The sequence below is a fragment of the Mastigoproctus giganteus genome, chromosome 4 (genome assembly GCF_048544385.1).
Source record: "Mastigoproctus giganteus isolate SK-2022 chromosome 4, ASM4854438v1, whole genome shotgun sequence".
Taxonomy (NCBI): domain Eukaryota; kingdom Metazoa; phylum Arthropoda; class Arachnida; order Uropygi; family Thelyphonidae; genus Mastigoproctus; species Mastigoproctus giganteus.
In genome coordinates, this window is record NC_143578.1 from 201,392,642 (window position 1) to 201,415,833 (window position 23,192).

Here is a 23,192-nt window from a genome sequence, read left to right on the forward strand (position 1 = left end):
CCCCTTTATCCATAGCAGCAATTTGCCTCCAATGTCACACTGCTCCAATCTGTGTAGCAGTCTTCCATGTGCAACAGTATCAAAAGCCTTTCTAAGATCCAAGTATATAATATCAAAGTTATTCCCTGCATCCAGTTCTTTTGTGACTGCATCATAGTATCCAATCAAGTTGGTCAGGCAAGACTTCCCCTTAACAAAACCATGCTGTGTCTGAGCTATAACTGAAGTCTTGTCTAAATGATCCTGCAGTGCTTCTTTTTTAAAACTGTCAAGAATGTATATTAAATGGCATTGTTTTAATTATATATTTTACTATCTATAAGAACCAGTCTTCTATAATAGTACACTGAAAACCATCAGATGCTATAGTTGCACATTGTATTTGGGATAAATAAGCTGCACATCACAGAACAGTTTAAATCACAAATTTAATAAACAAAAAAAAAAGAAAGAAAAGTTAATGTAATTATATTATAATAAACTTATTCCTTCTGAATATTTATTTCAAGCTAAAAATGAATTACTTTAAAAGATGAAAAAAAACAGCTGATATGTTCTACTTACATTGATGATTTAAAAATAAATAAATAACAATTACTTACCATACACTGAAAGACCTATTACGGAAATAATGCTTAACCACACCATTGGTCCAGCAACCCATCGCATAAGTAGGATCCAGAAAAATGAAATTCCCATTGAAAACAATAAACCACTGCATGGAGAGGAAAATGTGGTCAAACAATTTCATACAAATGTTTTAATTTGTATAAACAAGTGGTTCTTTTAAGCACAGTTCAATAATGAACTTAGACAAACAGTTATTCAAAGAGGTGAAAAATGATTCAAAAACATTATTTAAATAACATAAAAAGACTAATTCAGCTTATAAGTTTATTTAACTTTAGAGAAAAAAAACTTTATGGAAAGCACCCTGCAGAATCTATAGCAAGACTGTATGACCAAATTTTGCATTTTTGCCTTAGCTTCTGAAGGAGCTCAAGACCTAGTTTTTTAACTGCATGTATGCACTTTAATTGGGAAAGTGTTTTTTTTTGTTTGTTTTTTTTTTTTTTTTCTGGAAAATTTTGGTTAGTGTTCAATTTTAGGTTATAAAATGTAGCATAGGATATTTTTTAAAAGGATACAATTGTATTACAATTAGTACTGTATTCAGTTCATCATTTTTTTTTTTAATTTTACCATTTCTAGGATTAGTACTGGAGTAGACATAAGTACAGGTGTACTTATCTTGATAGAACTGCTTTGAGAGAACTTAACAAAATTCAATTTTAGTTTCATTCAGTATATTATTTGATGAATTTCAGTTTTATTTTTAAAAATGTCCCACTTAAAAATTACTCTTCTTTGATAATTTTGATTTAAATAAATGTTTTCAATTAGAAAATGTAATCATAATATATCACAAGATGCTATGACTGATGGGAAAATGTGGTGATTCACATTTAGCTACCATTTTTCTCTTTTAACTTGCTGTCAGATGTATATAAATGGCAGCAAGCCATATGTATACATAGCTGACAGAGATTCATTTCTGTATGATAGGTGCAGAAAATGTGACAACCAGAAATTTAAGGTCATTTAAAGTGGGAAAGTGGGGGGGGGGAAACAGACAAGTTCTAGGTCAAGCTATCTCTCAGAGACCAGATTATTAAGGACTGGATCATCCAGATAGAAGGCTCTAGTTTCTGCAAAAGGCAGTCTTACTAGGAGGTTCAATTGTAAAGGAAATTTTGAATATATTTTAATAAAAAAAGCTGGAATAGAACCACCAATGTACTGAATATCTGATAACAAAGCAGATAACATAAAATGTCATAAAATTGAGTAAAATGAAAGGCTTGTGGATTAACTCTAGACCCGAGAGACTCTGCAAGGCTTATGGAGGGAGGTTCCATCCTAGTTTTGTAAAGATGGAATTCTTTACAAAACAATTAGCAAACAACTCACATAGCTGATGTAGGTTTTTTTGTTCATTGTTATTAGTAGTGGCAAATCATACAAGGAAGCAAGCTTATACAACACCAGCTAAAAAAAAAACCTTCCCTCACCATTTCTCCATCCTCTCTAATGATTTGTCTAATTCTTACTTAAATTTATTCAACCTAGTCTTCCATGGATGGAAACTGGTTCAAACAATCAACCACCTTTAGGCTGAAAGCAAACTTCCACATGCCTGTCCTGAAACCATCCTTCAATTTAAATTTATGCCTCCTCTGATGAGTTTTCTGAGCAAGAGAAGGATGCCATTAACAATTAGCTTCTTAAAACATTATAAATCTTAAATGCCACAATGATCTCCACAGTTTCCAGAGACAGCAATTTGCAGAACTGAAGTCTTTCTTGGTAAGTGTGGCCTTTGATATCCCTTACTAATTTTTCTGCTCTTATCAACCTGTTCCAAAAAGTCCACATTCCTATAATGAGGCTTCTAGAAAAGTATGTAGTACTCAATACATACCCTAACTATCATCTTATACAACACAATAATTGCCTCCTTATCCCTATAAATCAGTGATCAAACCCATGAGCTGATTTACAGCCTGTCTCCACTGCCCATAGAATTCCATGTCCAACTGCACAATTATCCACAGATCTTTTAGTCTCCACTACATTGAGAAGGGAACCACACACTTAGTATGTTATTCTGGGATTACTGCTACCCATATGCAATACCTTGCACTTTGTCAATGTTAAATTTCAATTTCTAATTCTAAGTCCATCTGCTTAAGTTTTATAGATCTTGTTGCAGTACCATACCTGATTAATATCATTAATCATCCTGCTAAGCTTAGTACCATCTATAAACTTAGGCATTAAGCCTGATAATGCCTTCATAGATATCATTAATAAATATTGTAAATAGTAAGCCCAGCACTGAACCCCAGGGTGCCCTAATAATAAAATTAGTCAAAGAAAAGCAGTGCTGGTTGATAATCACTCTGTCTTCTCCCATTCAACCATCCTTTATCCATATTTTCTATTATTTTATTTAAGTATTTAAGTTAACTTTAAAGTATTCTGTCCTAAATTACGCTACACACCATTGCATCCTCCCCAGTGTGAGAAAGAGGATGGATGATTTGGGGGGGGACATAATTTAACAACCAAAAGGGGGGATCATAATGAGTAAATTGCAAAAAAAAAAAAAAGCTTAAAAAACCAGAATGGAAGCAGAGTGCAAATGAGAATTACGAGTGTATTAAATTGTGTCACTCCTACCACCCCTGAATTGGATGATGGGCAGATGGCCCATTTATAGCCCCCTGCCTATCCAAGTAGACACCATGCCATGGCTACTTAGTCAGCGTGGCGTGGGATGCAGGTACTAGCCAGTAGGATTTGCTTCCTGGCCAGTGTGGGACAGAGTATCAGACAAACACTCCAACACAGGGATCCCTTTCCCTATGATCTTACACTCCTACCACCTGGGTTGGTTGTTCTCTCACTCCCAACGTTCCTCTTTGCCTGGTGGGTCACCCCACTGCCAACTATCATCTTTCACCCCAGAGCAGGATGAGCATACTGACCAGGGGTCCTCTTCTGTCCCCGCTTTACTCAGGAGGGCACCTTCACTACTGCCCCTCTTTTCTTCTACTGATTCCGGTCTTCCCCTTACTATCTTCTACCTTTTATATATTTTTTTATTTTATTTTATTTTTCTGTGCTCTCCCTGTCTGTAGCTCTGGCTACCACAGGGTTCGCCACACCAGTGCTTTATACTCCCTACTGTCCGGCCTGCCTCCTCGTGGCACTAGACAGTAAACTAGAGGTTTTTGTGTGAAAACACGGGCCTTTAGGCTAAGAGGCTGGATGAACAACACAATCCCTTGTATTCATCACATTGCTTGATGCACAGTTTCGAGAAACCCCAGGAGCTGCATTACAATTAACACACTATACATCCTTTACCAGCTAGCATCCCATTTTTCTTCCAACTCATGTATTAATGATCTTCGTAAAATACTTCCCACCATTCCCAACACGCTCCATTCAATACCTCCTGTGGTCATCCGTCAAAAGGATGTCAGATGGATTTTGAGGAATCTCGATGCTAAGAAAGCTCCAGGTCCTGATGGTATCTTTCCACTTGTTCTCAAATCCTGTACTCACTCCTGTTCTTTGCCACCTTTTTTCACTCCAGATACTTCTCCAGTGGGGCAAAGACAACTTAGTTGATTTCAATCTTTCTAAAACTGAGTCTTGTCTTATATCTCGCAAAAAGGATTCTTCTGCTCCTATGCTTATCTTTGGTGACACTCCGATTTCTAGGCAAAATGATATTTCTCTTTTGGGGATTACCCTGACTTCTAATCTCTCTCTTGGCACAAGCACATTACAAATATTGTTTCCTCTGCATCTAAAAAACTTGGCTTTCTCTTTTGCTCTCGGCATTGCTTTTCTTCCAAACAGCTATTCACTCTGTACAAATCCGCACTACCATGGAATATTGTTCCCACATCTGGGGAGGTGCCCCCAAAACCTCTCTCAGGCTTCTAGATTCCATTCAGAAGAGGGCAATTACGTTAATTAATGACTCCTCTCTAACAGTCTCTCCACTCTGTCTCATAGACGTATTGTTTCTGCTGCATGCCTTTTCTACAGGTACTTCCATCAGCACTGTTCTTCTGAATTGGCTTCTATAATTCCTGCTTTCCCTTTCAAAACAGACCGAATACATGCTGCCACCAGCCAACATCCTCGTTTATTCATTCCCCTGCTGGTTTCTGGAACTTGCTTCATACGTATTCCCTGAAAAGACTTCAGTTATAGCTCGGACACAGCATGGTTTTGTTAAGGGGAAGTCTTGCCTGACCAGTTTGATTGGATACTATGATGAAGTCACAAAAGAACTGGATGCAGGGAATAACTTTGATATTATATACTTGGATCTTAGAAAGGCTTTTGATACTATTTCACATGGAAGACTGCTGCACAAATTGGAGCAGTGTGGCATTGGAGGCAAATTGCTGCTATGGATAAAAGGGTGGTTGAAGGGGAGAAGACAGAGAGTGGTAATCAATCGACACTGCTCATCGTGGACTAATGTTATTAGTGGAGTCCCTCAGGGTTCAGTATTGGGTCCATTATTGTTTGCTGTATTTATAAATGATATTGATGATGATATATCCAGCTTAATGTCCAAGTTTGCAGACTATAGGAAGGTTGGCAGGGTTGTCAAGGACACTACTGACACTATGCTGCTGCAACAGGATCTGGAAAGGTTGAGCAGATGGGCTGAGAGGTGGCAAATGAAGTTTAACATTGACAAATGTAAAGTACTACATATGGGAAACAGCAACTCCAGAGCAACGTATCAACTCTGTGGTACTACACTGACAGTGGTAGAGAATGAAAGGGACCTGGGGGTGGTTGTGCAGGCAGATATGAAGTTCTATGAGCAGTGCAGGCGGGTTGCAAGTGTATTGTCAATGATACAAATTTGTATATAGGAATTTTTCTAGCAGGGATAAGGAGGTGATTATTCCCTTGTATAAGGCAATGGTCAGGCCACACCTCGAGTACTGTATACAGGCGTGGAGGCCTCATTTCAAGAAGGATGGAACGAGTACAGAGAAGGGCAACAAGATTAGTGAATGGAACAAAGGGGTGCTCTTACGAAGAAAGGCTTAAGTTTTGCAAATTACAGTGTCTGGAGACTAGGCACCAGTGAGGTGATCTGATAGAGGTGTATAAAGCCTTGAATGGTTTGAGCATGCTCAATGCTGATAGGATTGCTACTCTTGCTTGGACTGTACACAAGCGGGCACAAATTGAAATTGAGGAAGGACGGTTGTAGAATAAATGTGTGGAAGTTTGCCTTTAGCCAACGGGTGGTTGATTGTTGAATAAACTTCCATCTGTTGTCGTGGGAGGTGGTAGTTTTAACAAATTCAAGGAAGAACTAGACAAGCTATTGGAGAGAATGAATGAGTGAAATGGGAGGTTTTTTTTTTTTTCTTTTTTTTTGCTGGTGTTGTATAAGCTTGCTTTGATGCATCCTTTGCCTCTACTAATGCTAATATTATCCTTATAGGGATGTTATCCTTTATTTCACACTGCACCTTAAAATTTCTTCCTTAATCTAAACTTTTGTTTTTCAATAAATGTGCTAAGGCTGTTCAAGACAAGAATGTTACATATTGCAAACGACTCGCATCCAAATCTCCAGGTTAAATTTTCTGCCTACCTACACTAAAGCTTGCAACAATTAGAAAGCAGTTATTAATCAATCCAAACCAGATTCTGAACAGGCTAAGAGTAGAAAATTTGCTTCTTGTCCAAACAATAGCCAAACATTCTGGTCTCTTACCAAAGCTATTGGCCACAACTGCTCATCTATACACCCACCTCTGTCAGAATCTGTTGGTTCCATTTCCACCTCAGTTAAGGTTAAAGTAGACATCTTACATTTCTTCTAACTCTTGTATTACCAATATTGGTAACCCGCCTCCCACCATTCTCAGTGCACTCCATTCAATACCTCCTATAGTCTTCCATCAAAAGAATATCAGAAGAATTTTGAACAATCTTGATGGTAAGAAAGCTTTGGGTATTGTCTAACTGTTCTCAAAATTGGTCACCTTGTTCTTTCTCATTTTTTTATATTTTCTTATTTCATAGGCATTTTTCCTTCTGCTTGAAAATTTTCTCATATCCAATCAGTTCCTAAAAAGAGTAACAAATTCCTCCCATATAATTATCATCCCATATCACTTATCTGTTCTCTTTCCAAAGTAATCAAGAAATCCATTAACTTCCAACTCCTAAACTATTTCAAACTTTCTATGTGATCAATGATTGCCAGTATGCATTCTGCCAGTGCTAGTCCACTACTGATGTCTAGGCTTATGTTGCCCATCTATAGACAAATTCAGTGGAAAAGTTTGGTGGACCTCAAGTTTGGTGGAACCCTTGATATTCCAAGGGCTCCTGATCAAATTTGGTAAAAAAATGTAATGGTCCTTGGGCTGTAGCTGACTTTCTCTCAGATGGGCCAGATAAGCTGTGCTTGCTAACTGGGAGTCTAAAACGCTGATGGAACTGATATTCCAGTGACACTTAAGCCAAGTGGACCCAATTGTGGCAAAGTCTGGATGGTCTGCAACAGCCAAATCCTCTGCTTGCACCTTCACAAAAGGTAGGACTGTTAGTAATCCTGAGTATAACACCCATGCACAAGCACTATGGGTGATCACTCAGGTGTGAACCAATATAAGCAGGAGTTGAGGTGTGGCGCCCGCACCACATGGAGGAATGCCGCCCCCTCTGTGTTAGCAGGCAATACCAGGTGGTAGATGACACTCATCAACCGGTGCAATACCACCACTTTGCTTATTGGAGGCTTGAAGTGGTGGAACCCATGTTTAATCTCCAGAGCTAAGTTCTGGTCAGCCCTCCCCCACTTCTTCCATCATGCAGTATGATTGATGTCTTTTTAAGTTATAATGAACACCATGGTGAGATCCAAACTTCCTTACATTTCTTGGGTACAACTCTAAAACGGTGTTCACATGCCAGGCACTAGTTAGAACACCGGACTGAACTTGTTGGTAACTCTCTAGGAGGCTTCTGGATCAGCTAATATTGCTACCCCTACTCTGCCAGATAGTGACTGAAGGGAGTCTGAGTAGTGTGTATGTGAGGGACATTGTCAAGGACACATTATGTCAAGGATCTGTGTATATTCTTACCATGTGTACGCCATATCCAAATATTTCATTACTTCATACAGCATGTCCCCCCCCCACTTTTTCTTACTATTGAATACACCATGAATTGCCAAACTAATAGAGCAAGCTTATCTCCAAAAAGATCTAAACATTCCAAACACTTCCTAGTTCATTTCACAAATACATGTGGTCTCAGTTCTAATCTCAATGATGTCCATTTCCACTTACAGTCTGCCAAACCTTCATGTACTTTTGAGAGAATCTCAGTTATCGGTTCATTCAAGTACAGCTCATCTGTTGCCCAAATTATTCACTATATTATTCCTTTTGCCTCAAAGGTGGTACTTGTGCATATGTCCGTTCCGATACTCCCTGTCAGAGAGTTGGTAATTTGGAATCTCCTCTTTTCGATGTTCACTCGCTTAAAACCTCTCATCATCTCAAATTCATCTGTTGTCTTTACCATTCTCCCAACTCCACTAATCACTTAGAACTCTTTAACTTCCTCTCTTTGCAACTTGACTTTCTCCAATCCAACTTTCCTAACAGTGAGGTAATTTTTCTTGGTGATTTTAATGTTCACAACTCCAGTTGGCTTCCGTTTTCTAGTCACACAGATGCAGCTGGTCAGGACACAGAGGCTTTTGCAATTACTAACGACCTCACACAGATTGTTCGTTTACCTACCAGAATACCGGACAATCCTAACCATACAGCCAACACGCTTGATCTTTTTCTCACAAACAGCTCTGCTAAGTACACGGTCAAAGTGAGTGGTCCTTCAGGCACATCAGATCAAAACTTTGTGATTGTCTCTTCTCCAATGGAGCCTTTGTCTCATGGCTATTCCCAACCTCTGGTTGTTTGGCATTACAAAAATGCAAAATGGGATGACCTGCAAGATTTCTTTTCTTCTTTCCCTTGGTCCGATTACTGTTTCTAAACTTCTGATGTCAACGTTTGTTCAGATCGTGTCAGTGAAATTATTCTGGTAGGAATGGAATCCTATATTCCACACACCACATTAAAATCTTGTCCTTTATCTAAACCTTGGTTTTTCAATAAATGTGCTAAGGCTGTTCAAGAGATGTTGCCTATCGTAATTAGTTTGTTTCCAATTCTTCAGTTTCATTTCCTGCCTACACCAAAGTTTGCAACCATTGTAAAGCAGTTATTAATAAGTCCAAACTAGATTTTGAACAGGCTAAGAGTTGAAAATTTGCTTCTTGCCCCAATGGTAGGAGAACATTCTGGTCTCTTGCCAAAGCAATTGCTGCAACTTTTTCCCATCTCTGCTCCCACCTCTGTGAAAACCAGATGGTTCTATTGTCACTTCAGCCAAGGATAAAGCTGACCTGCTAGCATCCCATTTTTCTTCCAACTCATGTGTTAATGATCTTGGTAAAACCTCCCACCATTCCCAACACACTCCATTCAATGCCTCCTGTGGTCTTCTGTCAAAAGAATGTTAGAAGGATTTTGACGATTGTTGATGCTCAGAAAGCTCCAGGTCCTGACTGTATTTCTCCACTTGTTCTCAAAACCAGTGCTGCTAAACTTACTCCTGTTCTTTTCCACCTTTTTTCACTTTCTTATTCCAAAGGCGTTTTTCCATCTGCTTGGAAATTTTCTCATATCCAGCCAGTTCCTAAACAGGGGTGACAAATTCCTCCCATCCAATTATCGTCCCATTGCAATCACTTCCACTTTTTCTACAGTAATGGAGAAATCAATTAACTGCCAACTCTTAAAACTATCTAGAAACCTTCTGTCTGATCAACGATCGCCATTATTGATTCCGTTTGTGTTAATCCACTGGTGATATTCTGGCTTATGTTACCCATTTTATGGACTAATTCAATGAAAAAGTTCGGTGAAACACAAGCAGTTGCTCTTGACATCTCAAAGGCTTTCGATCATGTTTGGCATAAAGGTCTTCTAAACACTCTTCTATCTTATGGTTTGCCAACTGTTTTTTGTAATTGGTTACCAAGTTTTCTCTCTGATTGTTTACTAAGGGTGATTCGTAGATGGCTCATTGTCTTGTAACTTCTCCACTAATGCAGATGTTCCCCCAAGTTTAAGTTCTTTCCCCACTCTTTTCCTCTTGTATATTAATGACCTTCTGTTGACCAGAAATCGTATCCATAGTTTTGCTGATGATAGCACATTGCATTCCACTTTCCAGTTTGAGAAACTTTGCCCTGCTCAATCAGCTTCAACTTCTCATATATTTGCTACCAATTCCTTAAATACTGATCCCCAGGTAATTCTCCAGTGGGGCAAAGACAACTTATTTGATTTCAATCTTTCTAAAACTGAGTCCTGTTTTATATCTTGCAAAAAGGATTCTTCTGCTCCTATGCTTATCTTTGGTGACACTCCGATTTCTAAGCAAGATGATATATCTCTTTTTGGGCTTATCCTGACTTCTAATCTCTCTCTTTGCACAAGCACATTACAAATATTGCTTCCTCTGCATCTAAAACACTTGGTTTTCTCTTTCACTCTCAGCATTACTTTTCCTCCAAACAGCTGTTCACTCTGCACAAATAGCAAATCTGCCCTACCATGGAATATTATTCTCACGTCTGGGGAAATGCTCTCAAAACCTCTCTCAGTCTTCCATTCAGAAGAGGGCAGTTAGGTTAATTAATGACTCCTCTCTACAGAGTCTCTCCACTCTCGATCTCATAAATGTACTGTTTCTGCTGCATGCCTTTTCTACAGTTACTTCCATGGGAATTGTTCTTCTGAATTGGTTTCTATACTTCAGGCTGTCTCTCTTTCAAAACAGTCAGAACAGTGCCACCACCAGCCAACATCCATTTACTGTCCATCTTCAAACTCACAGAACCAACTTTTCATCTTTCGCGTTTATTCATTCAACTGCCGTTTTCTGGAACAACCTTCCTTATACGTACTTCCTGAAAATTACAATCTACAGAAGTTCAAGTCTAATGTCAACAAATATCTCCTTTCATCTTCTCAACCTCCAACCCATGTACGGTATTAAGTACTAGAGGTTCTAATACCTCTTGTGTTTGGGGTTTTCATTAAAAAAAAAAAATGTGGTAGATAACACCCTCAGAGTCAAAAAATGTTAATAAAATAGTCTACAATTTGATGTACCATGCTTTTTTGGATTGGGGAGGGCAGTTTACACTGGGATCAAACCCATGTTTAACCTCTAGCTATTATACATTTAAAAAATGTCTCATCATTAGTAACAAGTTCAAGAAGATCAGAAGTGACTTGCTGGCAATATTCACATTGTTTCTCTGTTAATAGCTGCAATCAGATGTTCAAAAGTTTCATTAAAATGTAATAACATGATTAAATGGAGATACAAGTTTCTTCATTGATTTTAGGAACTGTTAAACTTTTGGTCATCATCATCATCATCAGCCATTTTCAATCCACTGCAGGATGAAGGCCTCTCCAGCAACTTTCCAGTTCCTTCTATTTTTTTGCAATGGCCATCCATTTACTACCCACAATCTCATGAATTTTATCTGTCCATCTTCGTTGTTCTGTTTCAAGTTTTCTCTTAGCTCCTCTTAGGTACCATTCTGTTATTTTCTTAGTCCATCTGTCATCATATCTTCGAGCTATGTGTCCTACCCAAGACCATTTTAGTAAGTTTTTGATAAGAATGTAATTTACTTGAGTTTGCTGCCTCATCCATGTGCTTCTGTTTTTATCTAACAGTCTGATTCCCAATATAATTTGTTCCATTCTTCGCTGTGTAGTTCTCGGCTTCTCTTCCATTCTTTTGGTAAGTTTCACTTCCATTAAGTCATGGTGGGGAGTATACATTGGCTCATTATTTTACGTTTCAGACAAATTGGGTTATTGCTCCTCAGTATGTGACTATACTTCCTGAATGCTATTCATCAAAAATTTATTCTTCTCTTGACTTCCATCCATTCATCAATACTATTATTACAGCTAATGACTTGTCCTAGATAAGTAAATGACTCCACTTTTTCAATTACTGCTCCTTCAATCGTTATATCCCTTTCTGTGGCATTCTTGTTCATCATTACTTTTGTTTTAGCCATATTCATCTTTAGTCCAAAATCTTTACTAACTGTGCAAAACTGATTAAGATTTCTCTCTTAATTCTTTGGGATCGTGGCTTATGACCACAATGTCATCTGCAAATCTTAAATGGTTTAGGTACTCTCCATTCACATTGACTCCTTTCTGCAACCACTCTAATCTTCTGAAAGCTTTCTCAAGGGTAGCAGTAAACAGTTTCGGAGATATTGTCTCCTTGTCAAACTCCTTTCTCAATTTTGAATTTACTATTGTCTTTGTCTAGTCTAATAAAGGAGGTAGCATTGTTGATTCTGGTTATTTTGGACACATCGGAACTAGTGCATTTTGGCCCAATTAAGCGGGTGCTCCAATTATCCGAAGTTTCACGTAAATAGTTAAAAATACAATGGAGTCACCATAGTAAAGTATCGTTCAATATACGATGTGTAGTAAGCACTGGTCATTCTGATCACGTTTGTGAATTGAATTTTAATTCTATTAAACAGCGATTCTAATTAGCGAAAATAGGAGGAATATTATCCACAGGACTATAAAAGTAAAGATATATTAAGCACAAATTTATATTACAAATGTCTGTGACATTTCTGTTCACTGAGATTCATGGGTAGGGGTTAAAATTTAAAACAGTAAAAAGAGAAGCAATCAATAACAAAGAACACGGCACACACAAATTGCAAGTAATACGATATGCGCAAGTGAGAACAGAGTAACAAGTTACAAAGCTTTCAAAATAGGAATGAAGAGAAGATTCTGAAAATTATTTTTTTTATATGATTGAAGATTCCATGGAAGTGTAAACACATTTTACCATAACCACCCACAGAATTCCAGCTGTCGGTATTATCGCAAATTCAATAAGATTGAGTTTACTATCACTTTATAATAGATTTCACTAACAGAAAATCCCAATAAACAGGTGACTGCTAATTGGTTTTGTGTTTTATAGTTGTGTCCTCCAGAAATCCAACCGAACCACGTGGTACGGTCGGAGACAATCGTAGGGTAATCTCCAGTTCTGCGGTCTCCTGCTCCGATTAAACGGCATGTTGTCCCAATTAAGCGAAGTAAACCCTGGCTATTTTCTCGATTGGGTTCTGTTATTTAAGATTTGCCCCAAATTAATGGCTGCCCCGAATAACTGGTGGCCCAAATAATTGGAATCCACAGTATTTTCTTCAAAATCTTAATATATGGGGTATCTATGCCTTGTCTTTCCAGTGCCCGAAACATTGCCTTATGCTGTATGGAGTCAAATGCCTTTTCATAATCCACAAATGCAGGCATAATGGTGTTTTATATTCATTTGCTTTCTCCATTAGCTGTGACATTACGTGAAGGTGATCCATAGTTGAGAATCCTGTCCTAAAGCCAGCTTCTCTTTCGGTTGATTCTCATCAAGTATTCTTTCTAATCTGCTAGTAATGATCCTTGTGAACAACTTGTAGATGTGGGATAACAAGCTAATTGGTCTATAATTTCCAATTTCTGATTTATTTCCTTTCTTATACAGTAAAACTATGATTGCATTAATCCACTTCTTAGGCACCACACCTTTTCTAATGTATTTTGTGAAGGGTCTTGCCAGTTTTTGTGTCATGTCTCTTCCTCCAAATTTTAACAACTATACAGTAACTTCATCTTCCCCCTGGGCTTCTCTTAGCTCCTCTTAGGAGCTAAGAGAAGCCCAGGAACTATCTACCTTTTTGATTCTTCATTTTCTTCAATGCATGTTCTACCTCATCAGGAAGGATATCAGGTACGTTGTATGTGTTACTAATTTGCGATCCATCTTCCCCACTGCTGGCATCATTCCCTCGCTCCTTGTATAACTCTTTATAGTAGTCTTCTGCTATTTGAATTATGCCTTCTCTGCTTCTGAACGTTTTGGTCACTTAGTACCAAAGTTTGTACTTCAGACATGATTTCATCATCTGTTGAAGTCAAGGACAGTCCTGATCAGGGATTACTTTCAACAGTCTCCCTGCTCTCTTTGAAAAACAGTGTCAGTCATAAACTTGTGTTCAGCCCATTGAGGAAGTCATATATACTATTTTGAAAAAGTGTTTCACTTGTAGTTTATCAGATTTTACAACAAAATTTAACCAAACACTCTCCAGTGCACTTTGACATTTTGAACATCATGAGATATGAAAACATCTTTGTTATTAGCTGAAAATAGCAGGACTATCATAATATCAAGTGAACAGCCTATTAAATGGAAGTAAGGATGAGATGAGTCTAAACATGTCATGCTTTGTTGCAGTATGCTCTGTTGTCTTGAATTTTTTTGCTGAAAATCACTGTTAAAATCACTAGTACATCCTCATGACAAATACACTCAAAGGAAAGGTACTCAGAGGGAGTGTATTCAAACATTTTCCTGCTGAAAAATAGTACCAGGAAGCCCAAAAAGAAAGGAGAGAGTGAGGTTCTAGAATCTTCCCAACATAGTGGAGAGCAGTTTGATTGCCAATGAGAATCCACTAAAATAAGCAGTTTTCTGATTTTTCTCAGCTCTAATTATGGCTTTTACCAGATTTCAACTAGAAATTATTAACAGTTGTAAGCAAATTCAATATATAGTATCATTATCTACCACTGCTATTAAATACATGATTTCCCCCTTGCACATACTGCTTACGACTGATATAAGATCACCAATGTAAAACTTAGTTCTAGTTTTAACAAAGTTTTTATAAACATTTAGATTTTGTCTACAAAATTTCATGTTCTTCAAAACATTGTTTACTTCGTGATACTTACATTAATATCAAATGCCATGATTTTCGGAAATCTTGAAATATTTTCTCACCAATTTGACGAGCATTCAGAAACTTTGCAAGATATCTACAAAGAAATATGAGCAAAATAAAATTATTAGAAATTTTATAAATAAAGCATTATTATAAATGCTTAATAATGTATAGAATAATCTACCTTAAATTTTAGTCAATATAGATACTTCAAAAAAATCAAAGGCAAGAGAAAAATAGAGGTCATTAACAAGTAGTGATCATAACCCTCTACAATTCTGTAAAAGAATTGTAGAGGGTGGTTTTGTTTTCAGCTGCAGATAACAAATTTACTATTAACCTCATTTCCAAGCTTTTTAAATGGTACCTCTTCCCAGATGCCCCTTCCTCATTTGTTTACTCATGTCTCCAATGTTTAACTACCAGTATTTCTCTAATTCTTGGATAATCCATGTAACAATCTATATTCACTATTGTGTAATAATAGTCAATTCAACTCTTAAGGCTTAGATTTATAAATACTTCAAAGGGGGATGCAATCTTCTAGAAACCAGTATTCACTGTTAATGAAAAATTAAAGTAGCCAAAGAAATATATAAATGGTTGAGTGTTTTGCCATCACTATGCTGAAGAAAGTTGATAGTTTAATAGAAGGTTTAAAATATTACCTCAACCTTTTTATTTCCTGTGAGTAAAAAAAAAAAAAAAAAATTAAACTTTTTCCTTTAAGAATTAAAGATCGTTTATTGGTTCATTATTGGTTCAAAGTTCTGAATATATTTCAGGAGATGATCCCGAAGACCAGATTTACATAAGTCATAAAGAATCCCATAATGCCAAGTTGTATCAAATGCTTTCTCGATGTCAATGCATATCATAACAAAGTGCTCACTTCTTAAAAAGGCGTTCCAAATATTTGATTCCGCTTTGATAATGAGATCAAGCGTCGATCTACTTCTCCGAAAACCATACTGACTTGGACTCAATGTTTTGAGTCTCCAAATACCATGTTAGTCGGGTGTTAACTATTTTTTCCATTGTTTTACTAAAGCAACTTGTTAGGGAGATAGGCCGATAGTTTGTTGTATCTGTGCGGTCTTTTCCTGGTTTCGGGAAGGCTAGCAAATAAGAATGGCACCAGCTGGTGGGGTAATATTCCTGTAAGAAAATTCTATTATGGAATCGTAAAGGGTCACTTAATGATCTTTCACTTAAATGGGAAATCATTGCATAATAAATTCCATCAGGACCAGGAGCACTGTTTTTCACTTTTGTGAGCACATTAAGCAATTCAGTCATGGTCAGTGACAGATTGTACAAATGTTGGAGAGCAGTATTAAAATTCAGTTTACACTTTTCTGCACTGCATTTTAGCAACTGAAAGACTGGTTCGTAGGCAGAAACAGCTGAGTGTTTCAAAAGACCAGCCGAATGCATTAGCAATTTCCACAGGATCAGAAATTTCCTTTCCTTTCAGAAATATAATCGAAGAAGTAGCAAGTGATACGTTTAATTTTTTTCCAGACTGTAGTAGTATCTGTGAATCTGTTTATGGTGGCAGCATAGCGTGCCCATGCTTCTTTTTCACTCATTCATCTTACATGACGAGCCTTAGCCCTTGCTCACTTGAACTGTAGGAGGTTGGCTGTGTTGGATGTTTTCTAAACTGATTCCAGTATTTATTCATTTCTCTTTTAGCAATGCTACATGCTTCATTCCACAACATTTTTGGATGGAGTCTGATTTTAAATTATGATTTCGGGATAGCAGATTCAGCTGCTGTCATTATTTGTTGTGTAATATAGCTTACTGCAGAATCAGTCTTGTCAGTTGCAATGATAGTGGTATCTAAATGAGCTATTTCTTGATATTTTGTCCAATTTGTCTTGTCACATTTCCAAATTGTTCTAATAGTACTCTGCGGAGGAGAACTTGTACAGAAATTACAGATGATCAGAAAGTGGTCACTACCAAGAGGGTTGTCAGTAACTGTCAAATCTATGAGAGAAAATATTGTTGGAGAACATACTGATAGATCAATGGCAGAGCTTGAACCAGATGGTATATGCATATATGTGTGATCACCGGTGTTTAAATTAGTTAGATTGTATTGTTCCAAGAATTTCTCAATTGTTTATCCTCAGCAGTCAAGATGTTGAGAACCCCATAGGGATTATGGCCATTCCAATCACCCAGAATACAGAAAGGAGCAGGTATGTCTTACTAGGTCATCTAAATCAGCAAGGGTGTAAGCGCGATTTGGTGACAGACACAATGAAACTAATGTTATCGTTGTGCCAATGGTGATACAGGCTGTAATTGCCTCCAATGGTGTTTGCAAAGGAATTGGTCTGGAAGGAATTAAAGAGTTTACTAACAGCGCTACTCCTCAGTGTGCTGCATTACAGCAGTTTCTATCTTTTCTATAAATTGTGAAGTGTTTGATTGTTATAGATATTGCATTCGTTAGGTATGTTTCTTGTATGCATGTAGCAACAGGCTTATTCTCTTAGGAGATCGTATAGGTCATCTAAGTTAGCACGAATTCTGCAACAATTCCATCGAATCACTGTGTGCATTGTTTGATTTTAACTGGTGGGTTTGGTTACTTATTTGGTTACTTGCAATTTGTATTTGCCAGGTTTCTTTTTTTGGGGAAGATTAGCCTACCCATGTCAATGTCATACTCTGGATGAATCTCAAGAACTGAATCGTTTGTTTGTTTGTTATTCGGTTTTTAGGAGTATTAGCAACTAAGGCCATATTGCTCTGGGATATGCAGTGGTCATTCCCTGACCTTTCCGCATCCTCTGTATTTGGTGGTGACGGGCTCGAATCCTGGTCTAATCAAGAAGCGTGTGCTATGCACTGCTGCTTCTTCCCACCTGGCTACGGAGGGGCCAAGAAGAACTGAATCATCTTCATCTATCTTTTCATCAATATCCATGGTATCAGATATAAATTTAGTTGCCTTGCTTCTTTCAGGCCTCTTGGCTCGTTCTTTTGGTTGTTCATTAGGTTTCTTGTCTGGAGGTATTGTTACAGGAGTATTTGCTTCTCTAGTAGCATATTTGGGAGTAGGTTTAATGAGGAGGAGTGATTTAACCAAATATCCAACCAAATATTGAGATACTTGGAGGGACTGAGCAGTCAGTCTGAGCTGCTACTGAGCGTAACTGTTGGGTAACTGAAACATATGTAGGTGACTTAGCAGGTACTGCAAAAAGGTTTTTAGCTTCTTGATATGATACTTTCTGCTCAATCTTATATTTTTGAATATTCTTTTCTCTTTTACATTGATGGCATTCCTTAGAGAAGGCAGAGTGGTTACCATGACAGTTAGGACAAATTTGCATTTCAGTCTTACAGTTTGTATGTGTGTATGCTCTTTTGATCTGCAGTTAACACAAGTGGCTACACCTCTGCAGACAGCTTGGGAATGACCAAATTTTTGGCACTTAAAGCACCGAACTGGATTTGTAATGTATGGTCTTATTTGACATCTAAGATAACCAGCTTTAATGGAAGTAGGTAGATGCGGTGTTTTAAATGTTAGTATCACTGTACGTGTAGGGACAGACTCCATCTCTTTTAATAACAATTCTGTTGGCTTGTACCACGTTTTGATATCTTAGTTCATGAACAAGTTCATCCTCTGATATGTTTACTAGATCCCACTCTGTTATCATCCTTTTAGAGGAGTTTAAGGTGGCATGTGGGCTAACCTCCAAGGGAATTCCACCAAAAGTAGATACCGTGGAGTCCGGTTAATCGGGCCACCGTTTATTTGGGGCAAATCTTAAAAAACAGAAACCAATTGAGAAAATAGCCAGGGTTTACTTCGTTTAATTGGGACAGCATGCCGTTTAATTGGGGCAGGAGACCACAGCATTGGAGATTACCCTACGATTGTCTCCGATGGTACCACGTGGTTTGGTCGAAATTCTGGAGGTCACAACCATAAAACAATAAAAACAATTAGCAATCACCTGTTTATTGGGCATTTCTGTTAGTGAAATCTATCATAAACAGACAGTAAACTTGATCTTATTGAATCTGCAATAATACCAACAGCTGGAATTCTGTGGGTCATTAGGGTGAAATGTGTTTACACTTCCATGGAATCTTCAATCATATAAAAAAATTAATTTTCAGATCTTCTCTTCATTCCTATTTTTAAAGCTTTGTAACTCGTTACTCCGTTTTCACTTGCACGTATTGTGTTACTTGCAATTTGTATTTGCCGTGTTCTTTGTTATTGATTGCTTATCTTTTTACTGTTTTATATTTTAACCCCCACCCGCAAATGTCAGTGAACAGAAATGTCAACTAGTCCGTATGTACATATTACAGTACGTATTAATTATTCCGATTATCACGTATATTCTTCCGATTTTCACATATCATTTAATTTTTTAATTGGTAAGGTAATAAAGGGTAAATTTGTGCTTGATATATCTTTGCTTTTATAGCCTGTGGATAATATTCCTCTTATTTTCGCTAATTAGAATCTGTTTAATATAATTAAAATTCAATTCACAAATGTGATCACAATGACCGGCGCTTACTGCACATCGTATAGCAAATGGTACTTTACCCTGCTGAGTTCGTCGTAACATGATTTTATTGCAGTGAACCAATTGTAAAGGGGAGTACATTGTATTTTTAACTATTTACGTGAAACTTCGGATAATTGGACAGCCGCTTAATCAGGCCAAAATGCACTAGGCCCAATCTTTCCCAAATAACTGGAATGGACTGTACTTTTAATAATCTCTCAGCATGTCTATGTTCAGTCATTTCATCTAATAAATCTCCGGATCTTAATCGTCAAACCATTTTTGGAGGGCCAGCCACATTTTCGAGACATTTCTGTATCAAAAATGGGGACAGCTTGCCCAATGGTTTGTCTGTGGATGCGTGTAGTATTAAAAAGAGGAGTGTATTATCCATTCCTTCTTTTTTTTGTCTCTTAGCATGGGATATATTTGTGTCATCATGATCTGGATTATGTTTGTCTAGATCTGGATCATAAAATCCACACAAGGACTGTTTATTTTTGTCCATCATTGCTCCTTTTTGCCCCGGGAGGGTGGCTTTCTTTTCCCAGGTTTCCAGCACTGCTACGTGGAGGCAGGAGCGGTTCCACCAGTGACTAAGCGATAAAGTACAGTTATTTGTTAGTGCGTTAGTAAGTTAGTCCTATGTACAAAAAGAAAGGTGTCTTTCTTTTCTGTTAGGTACACTAGCTTCTTTACTTTAGAAGAGCAAAATTAAATAACTCTGTCAAAAAATGAAGAATAATACTATAGGTATCAGCCGCTCTTTACGAAAATCACTTGTAAATCATTCAGAATTCGCTATAGTCACTCAGGGCCCCGCTGTCTCGTGGAGCCAATGCTATGCTGGAGCAAGTTCTTTTTAAACTGACCAATATATCACTAAGCATTAGCATTTTTAAATATAGCATCACCATAAGGACAATTAATTAAAAAAAGTTTGATAACTTTATATGACCTCATCCCATTTTTACAAATTTTTATCATAATAGCATACATGTATTTTTTATATAAATTTATTATTATTATTTTATTATCTTTTTTTTTCTGGAGAGATGAACAATAAAACGAAAGAAGTAAAAATGCAAATAAAACCATACAACATGCCATGACTACCACCATCCACATAAAGAATAACTTTAAACATTGCCCCAGGCAATCAGGTCTAAGCCAAATGCAAATAAACTTTAAACCAAATTATAATAGAGAATTAACAGATTTTTTATTACGAATTTCATAAATTTTTATTTTATGTTTTTTTCTTTTTTATGTCTTGTAGACAATAATATTTGTAAAATTATAATGAAGTTAATTCTGATATGGATGCAAGAGTCTGTTGCCTTTTTTTTTGCCCCCCCCCCCAATTTCCTTTGACTTCGATGCTATTCTGTCCCATTGTTCTTTAGTTAGAATACTATTGACCACTTACTCTTTTTTTTTTTTTTTTTCATTGTTTTAATTTATTCTCTCATTTGGTTAGAATTAATCAACTGATCTGAATTTGATTTATTTATTTATTTAAATCTGATTGTTACATATATTATGATCTGAGTTGGCTCATTACTTCTTTTGTGTTTAGGATCATATAAAGACATCCACTGGCATTTTGCTGGATAGCAATAATAACTGGAATAGGAGGGGTATTCAAAATGTTTGTATTCTAATCTACTGCTAGTGAATGTGATTATGTAGTATTTTTTCAGAAGGCTTATACGCCTCAAATCAGTTTAATACTGATTGAGGTGTATAAGGTCTTGAATAGTTTGAACAGGCTCAATGCTGATGGGATTTTTCCTCTTTCTCAGATTACAAACCTGAGGGGGCATAAATGGATGGGCAAAATGGGAATTTTTTTTTTTTTTTTGCCTGATGCTTATAAGCTTGCTTTCTTGCATCATATGCCTCTACTAATCCTAATAGATCCAATACTTTCAATTATTTTTATTTTGCAGGTGATTTTGTGAAATAAGGAAAATTTTTGAAATGGAGAAAAAAGAACTACAAGCAGTGACAAAATAAGTCTTTGAAAGGAATATCCCCACAGTAGGTTCATGCTGACGTGGTGCAGACATTGGGGAATAAGGTTCCTGCATGGAATAAGGCACAGTTGTGAAAGGGCACAGAGAATTTTGTTGTGGCAGGGAATCTTGTGATGATGCAAACCATTCTGGATGACCCTCCTTTTCAACGAGGAAAACATCAACCACATGCATAACCTTGTGATGCAAGATGGACATATGACTGTTTTATAACTGAGTCTGCAGACATTTCAATCAGCAGTGTCGATTCAATCCTAATGAAATCGTTGAATAGGAAAAAGATCAATGCGGAAAAGGCCCACAAATGTTGTCAGATGAGCAAAAGACATGCTGCAAATGAATGTGCATCATCAACTTGAACATGCTTCGTGAAGATAAACGAAATTTGTAGTCCTGGATTGTTACAATGGATGAAACATGGGTTCATCACTTAAACCCAGAGGATAAAAAAAAAAAGTCTAATGTGGAAGCATCCATGTTCTCCACCTCCCAAAATGTTCTGTGTTGTTCTGTCAGTTGGAAAGGTGATGGCATCAGATCTTTGGGATGCAGAAGGCATCATCATCATCATGATGATTGACTACATGGAAAAGGGCACTAGTGTCACTGGTACATACTATGGCAACTTCATAAGGAAATTTTGTGAAGCCATCAAGGAAAAGTGGTGTAGAAAATTAGTGTCTTGCTCTTCACAACAATGCACCCATTTACACATCCCAGATTGTGATGATCACCATACAGACTACAGGATTTAAGTTGCTTCAGCATCTATACTATTCTCCAGACCTTGCCCCCCAGTAACCTTTATTTGTTCCCCAAGCTGAAGAAAAGCATCCATGAGAAGAGATATGCCTCCAACTCTGAAGTGGTAGTAGCTGTGGGTGCATGGTTGAAAGACCAAGAAAAAGATTTTTTTTTTCCCAGTGGGATCAAAGCACTAGAGTACTGCAGTGACAGGAATGTTGAAAATTAAAGGGGATTTTAATGGTACGGCTTTCCTGTATGTGTTAGAATGCAAACTTCTCGAACCAACCTTGTATGACCCTTTCTGAATGAAGTCACTAAAAAAAGTGGTGCTTCAGAGGTCCCTTTCTTTGGTTATTTTTCCCTTTTTATTGGGAAATAGCATGCATACTTCAGTGGTTGTAGGGATGTCTCTCCTTAGGTAGGGAGTCATGCTCGTGAACTATCGGGGTTACATGTCATTTCACTTTTTCTTATTTTATTTTATGGTTTTATTTTAATTAAATATTGGAAAGTCTTGGTGTATATGTAGCAATTCTGCCCCTTACTAGGAATTTACCCTAACTGTATCATTTACTTGTTTTGTGGTAAATAGTGTTTTTTTTTTTTTTTTTTTACATAGTCTTGTAGACATAAACATGTCTATCTAATTATCATAAAATTCTTTTTTATTTTTTTATTTTTTTTGAAGAAAAAATATCCTATACACCTATTTAAGTATCACTTAATTCAATTTTGTTAAGTTACAATTCTTCCATATATATATATATATATATATATATATATATATATATCTGAATTCTAGAAAATTTCAGCTTTTGTAAGTCAAAATCCAACAAGAATGGCTGAGACTTTTCAATATCCTCCTCTCATTTCCAAAACATTTTTATGCCACCATCTGTTAAAAATTATGTTTACTATTAGTTGGAAATAAATAAGATAGCAGCATGTACTGGAAAAAATCTGTAAACAATTGGTACACAAATAGAGGCTTTATTTGAAATGAACTTGATGTAACCTTCAAAATCGTAGATCTGCATACACACTCCCCAGAGTTCACACAGTGTAGAATGCAGATAAATGTGTTCACTCCTAAAAGGGTTAAACATGTGAGACATAGGAGTTTATTATTTAAGCAAAAACATATTCAATGTGATCTCTGTGCATCTGCAGATGTCATATCATAACTGCAGCCATAGTTTCTTCAGAGATGTCCTCCTCAGCATCTCTGATTTCATCTTTCATTTCTTCAATGGTATGTGGATTATTTATTTTCAACCCATAATACGTTATGGTTTGAAATTAACAATTTATTTGGAAAATTAAATGCACTAGGCA

General features: G+C 36.9%; 1 protein-coding gene across 2 annotated transcripts in view; it reads right to left on the minus strand.

Moving 5' to 3' along the window:
* Ctl2 (Choline transporter-like 2) overlaps positions 1-23,192 on the minus strand; it is a 387,011-nt gene that overhangs the window by 205,782 nt on the left and 158,037 nt on the right. For both annotated transcript variants that reach the window (XM_090371991.1, XM_090371992.1), the window contains exons 11-12: positions 14,523-14,606; positions 603-715 (exon numbers count right to left, since the gene is read on the minus strand). In XM_090371991.1, the coding sequence (XP_090228117.1) occupies positions 603-715; positions 14,523-14,606 (197 nt within the window). The remainder of the gene's footprint in view (positions 1-602; positions 716-14,522; positions 14,607-23,192) is intronic.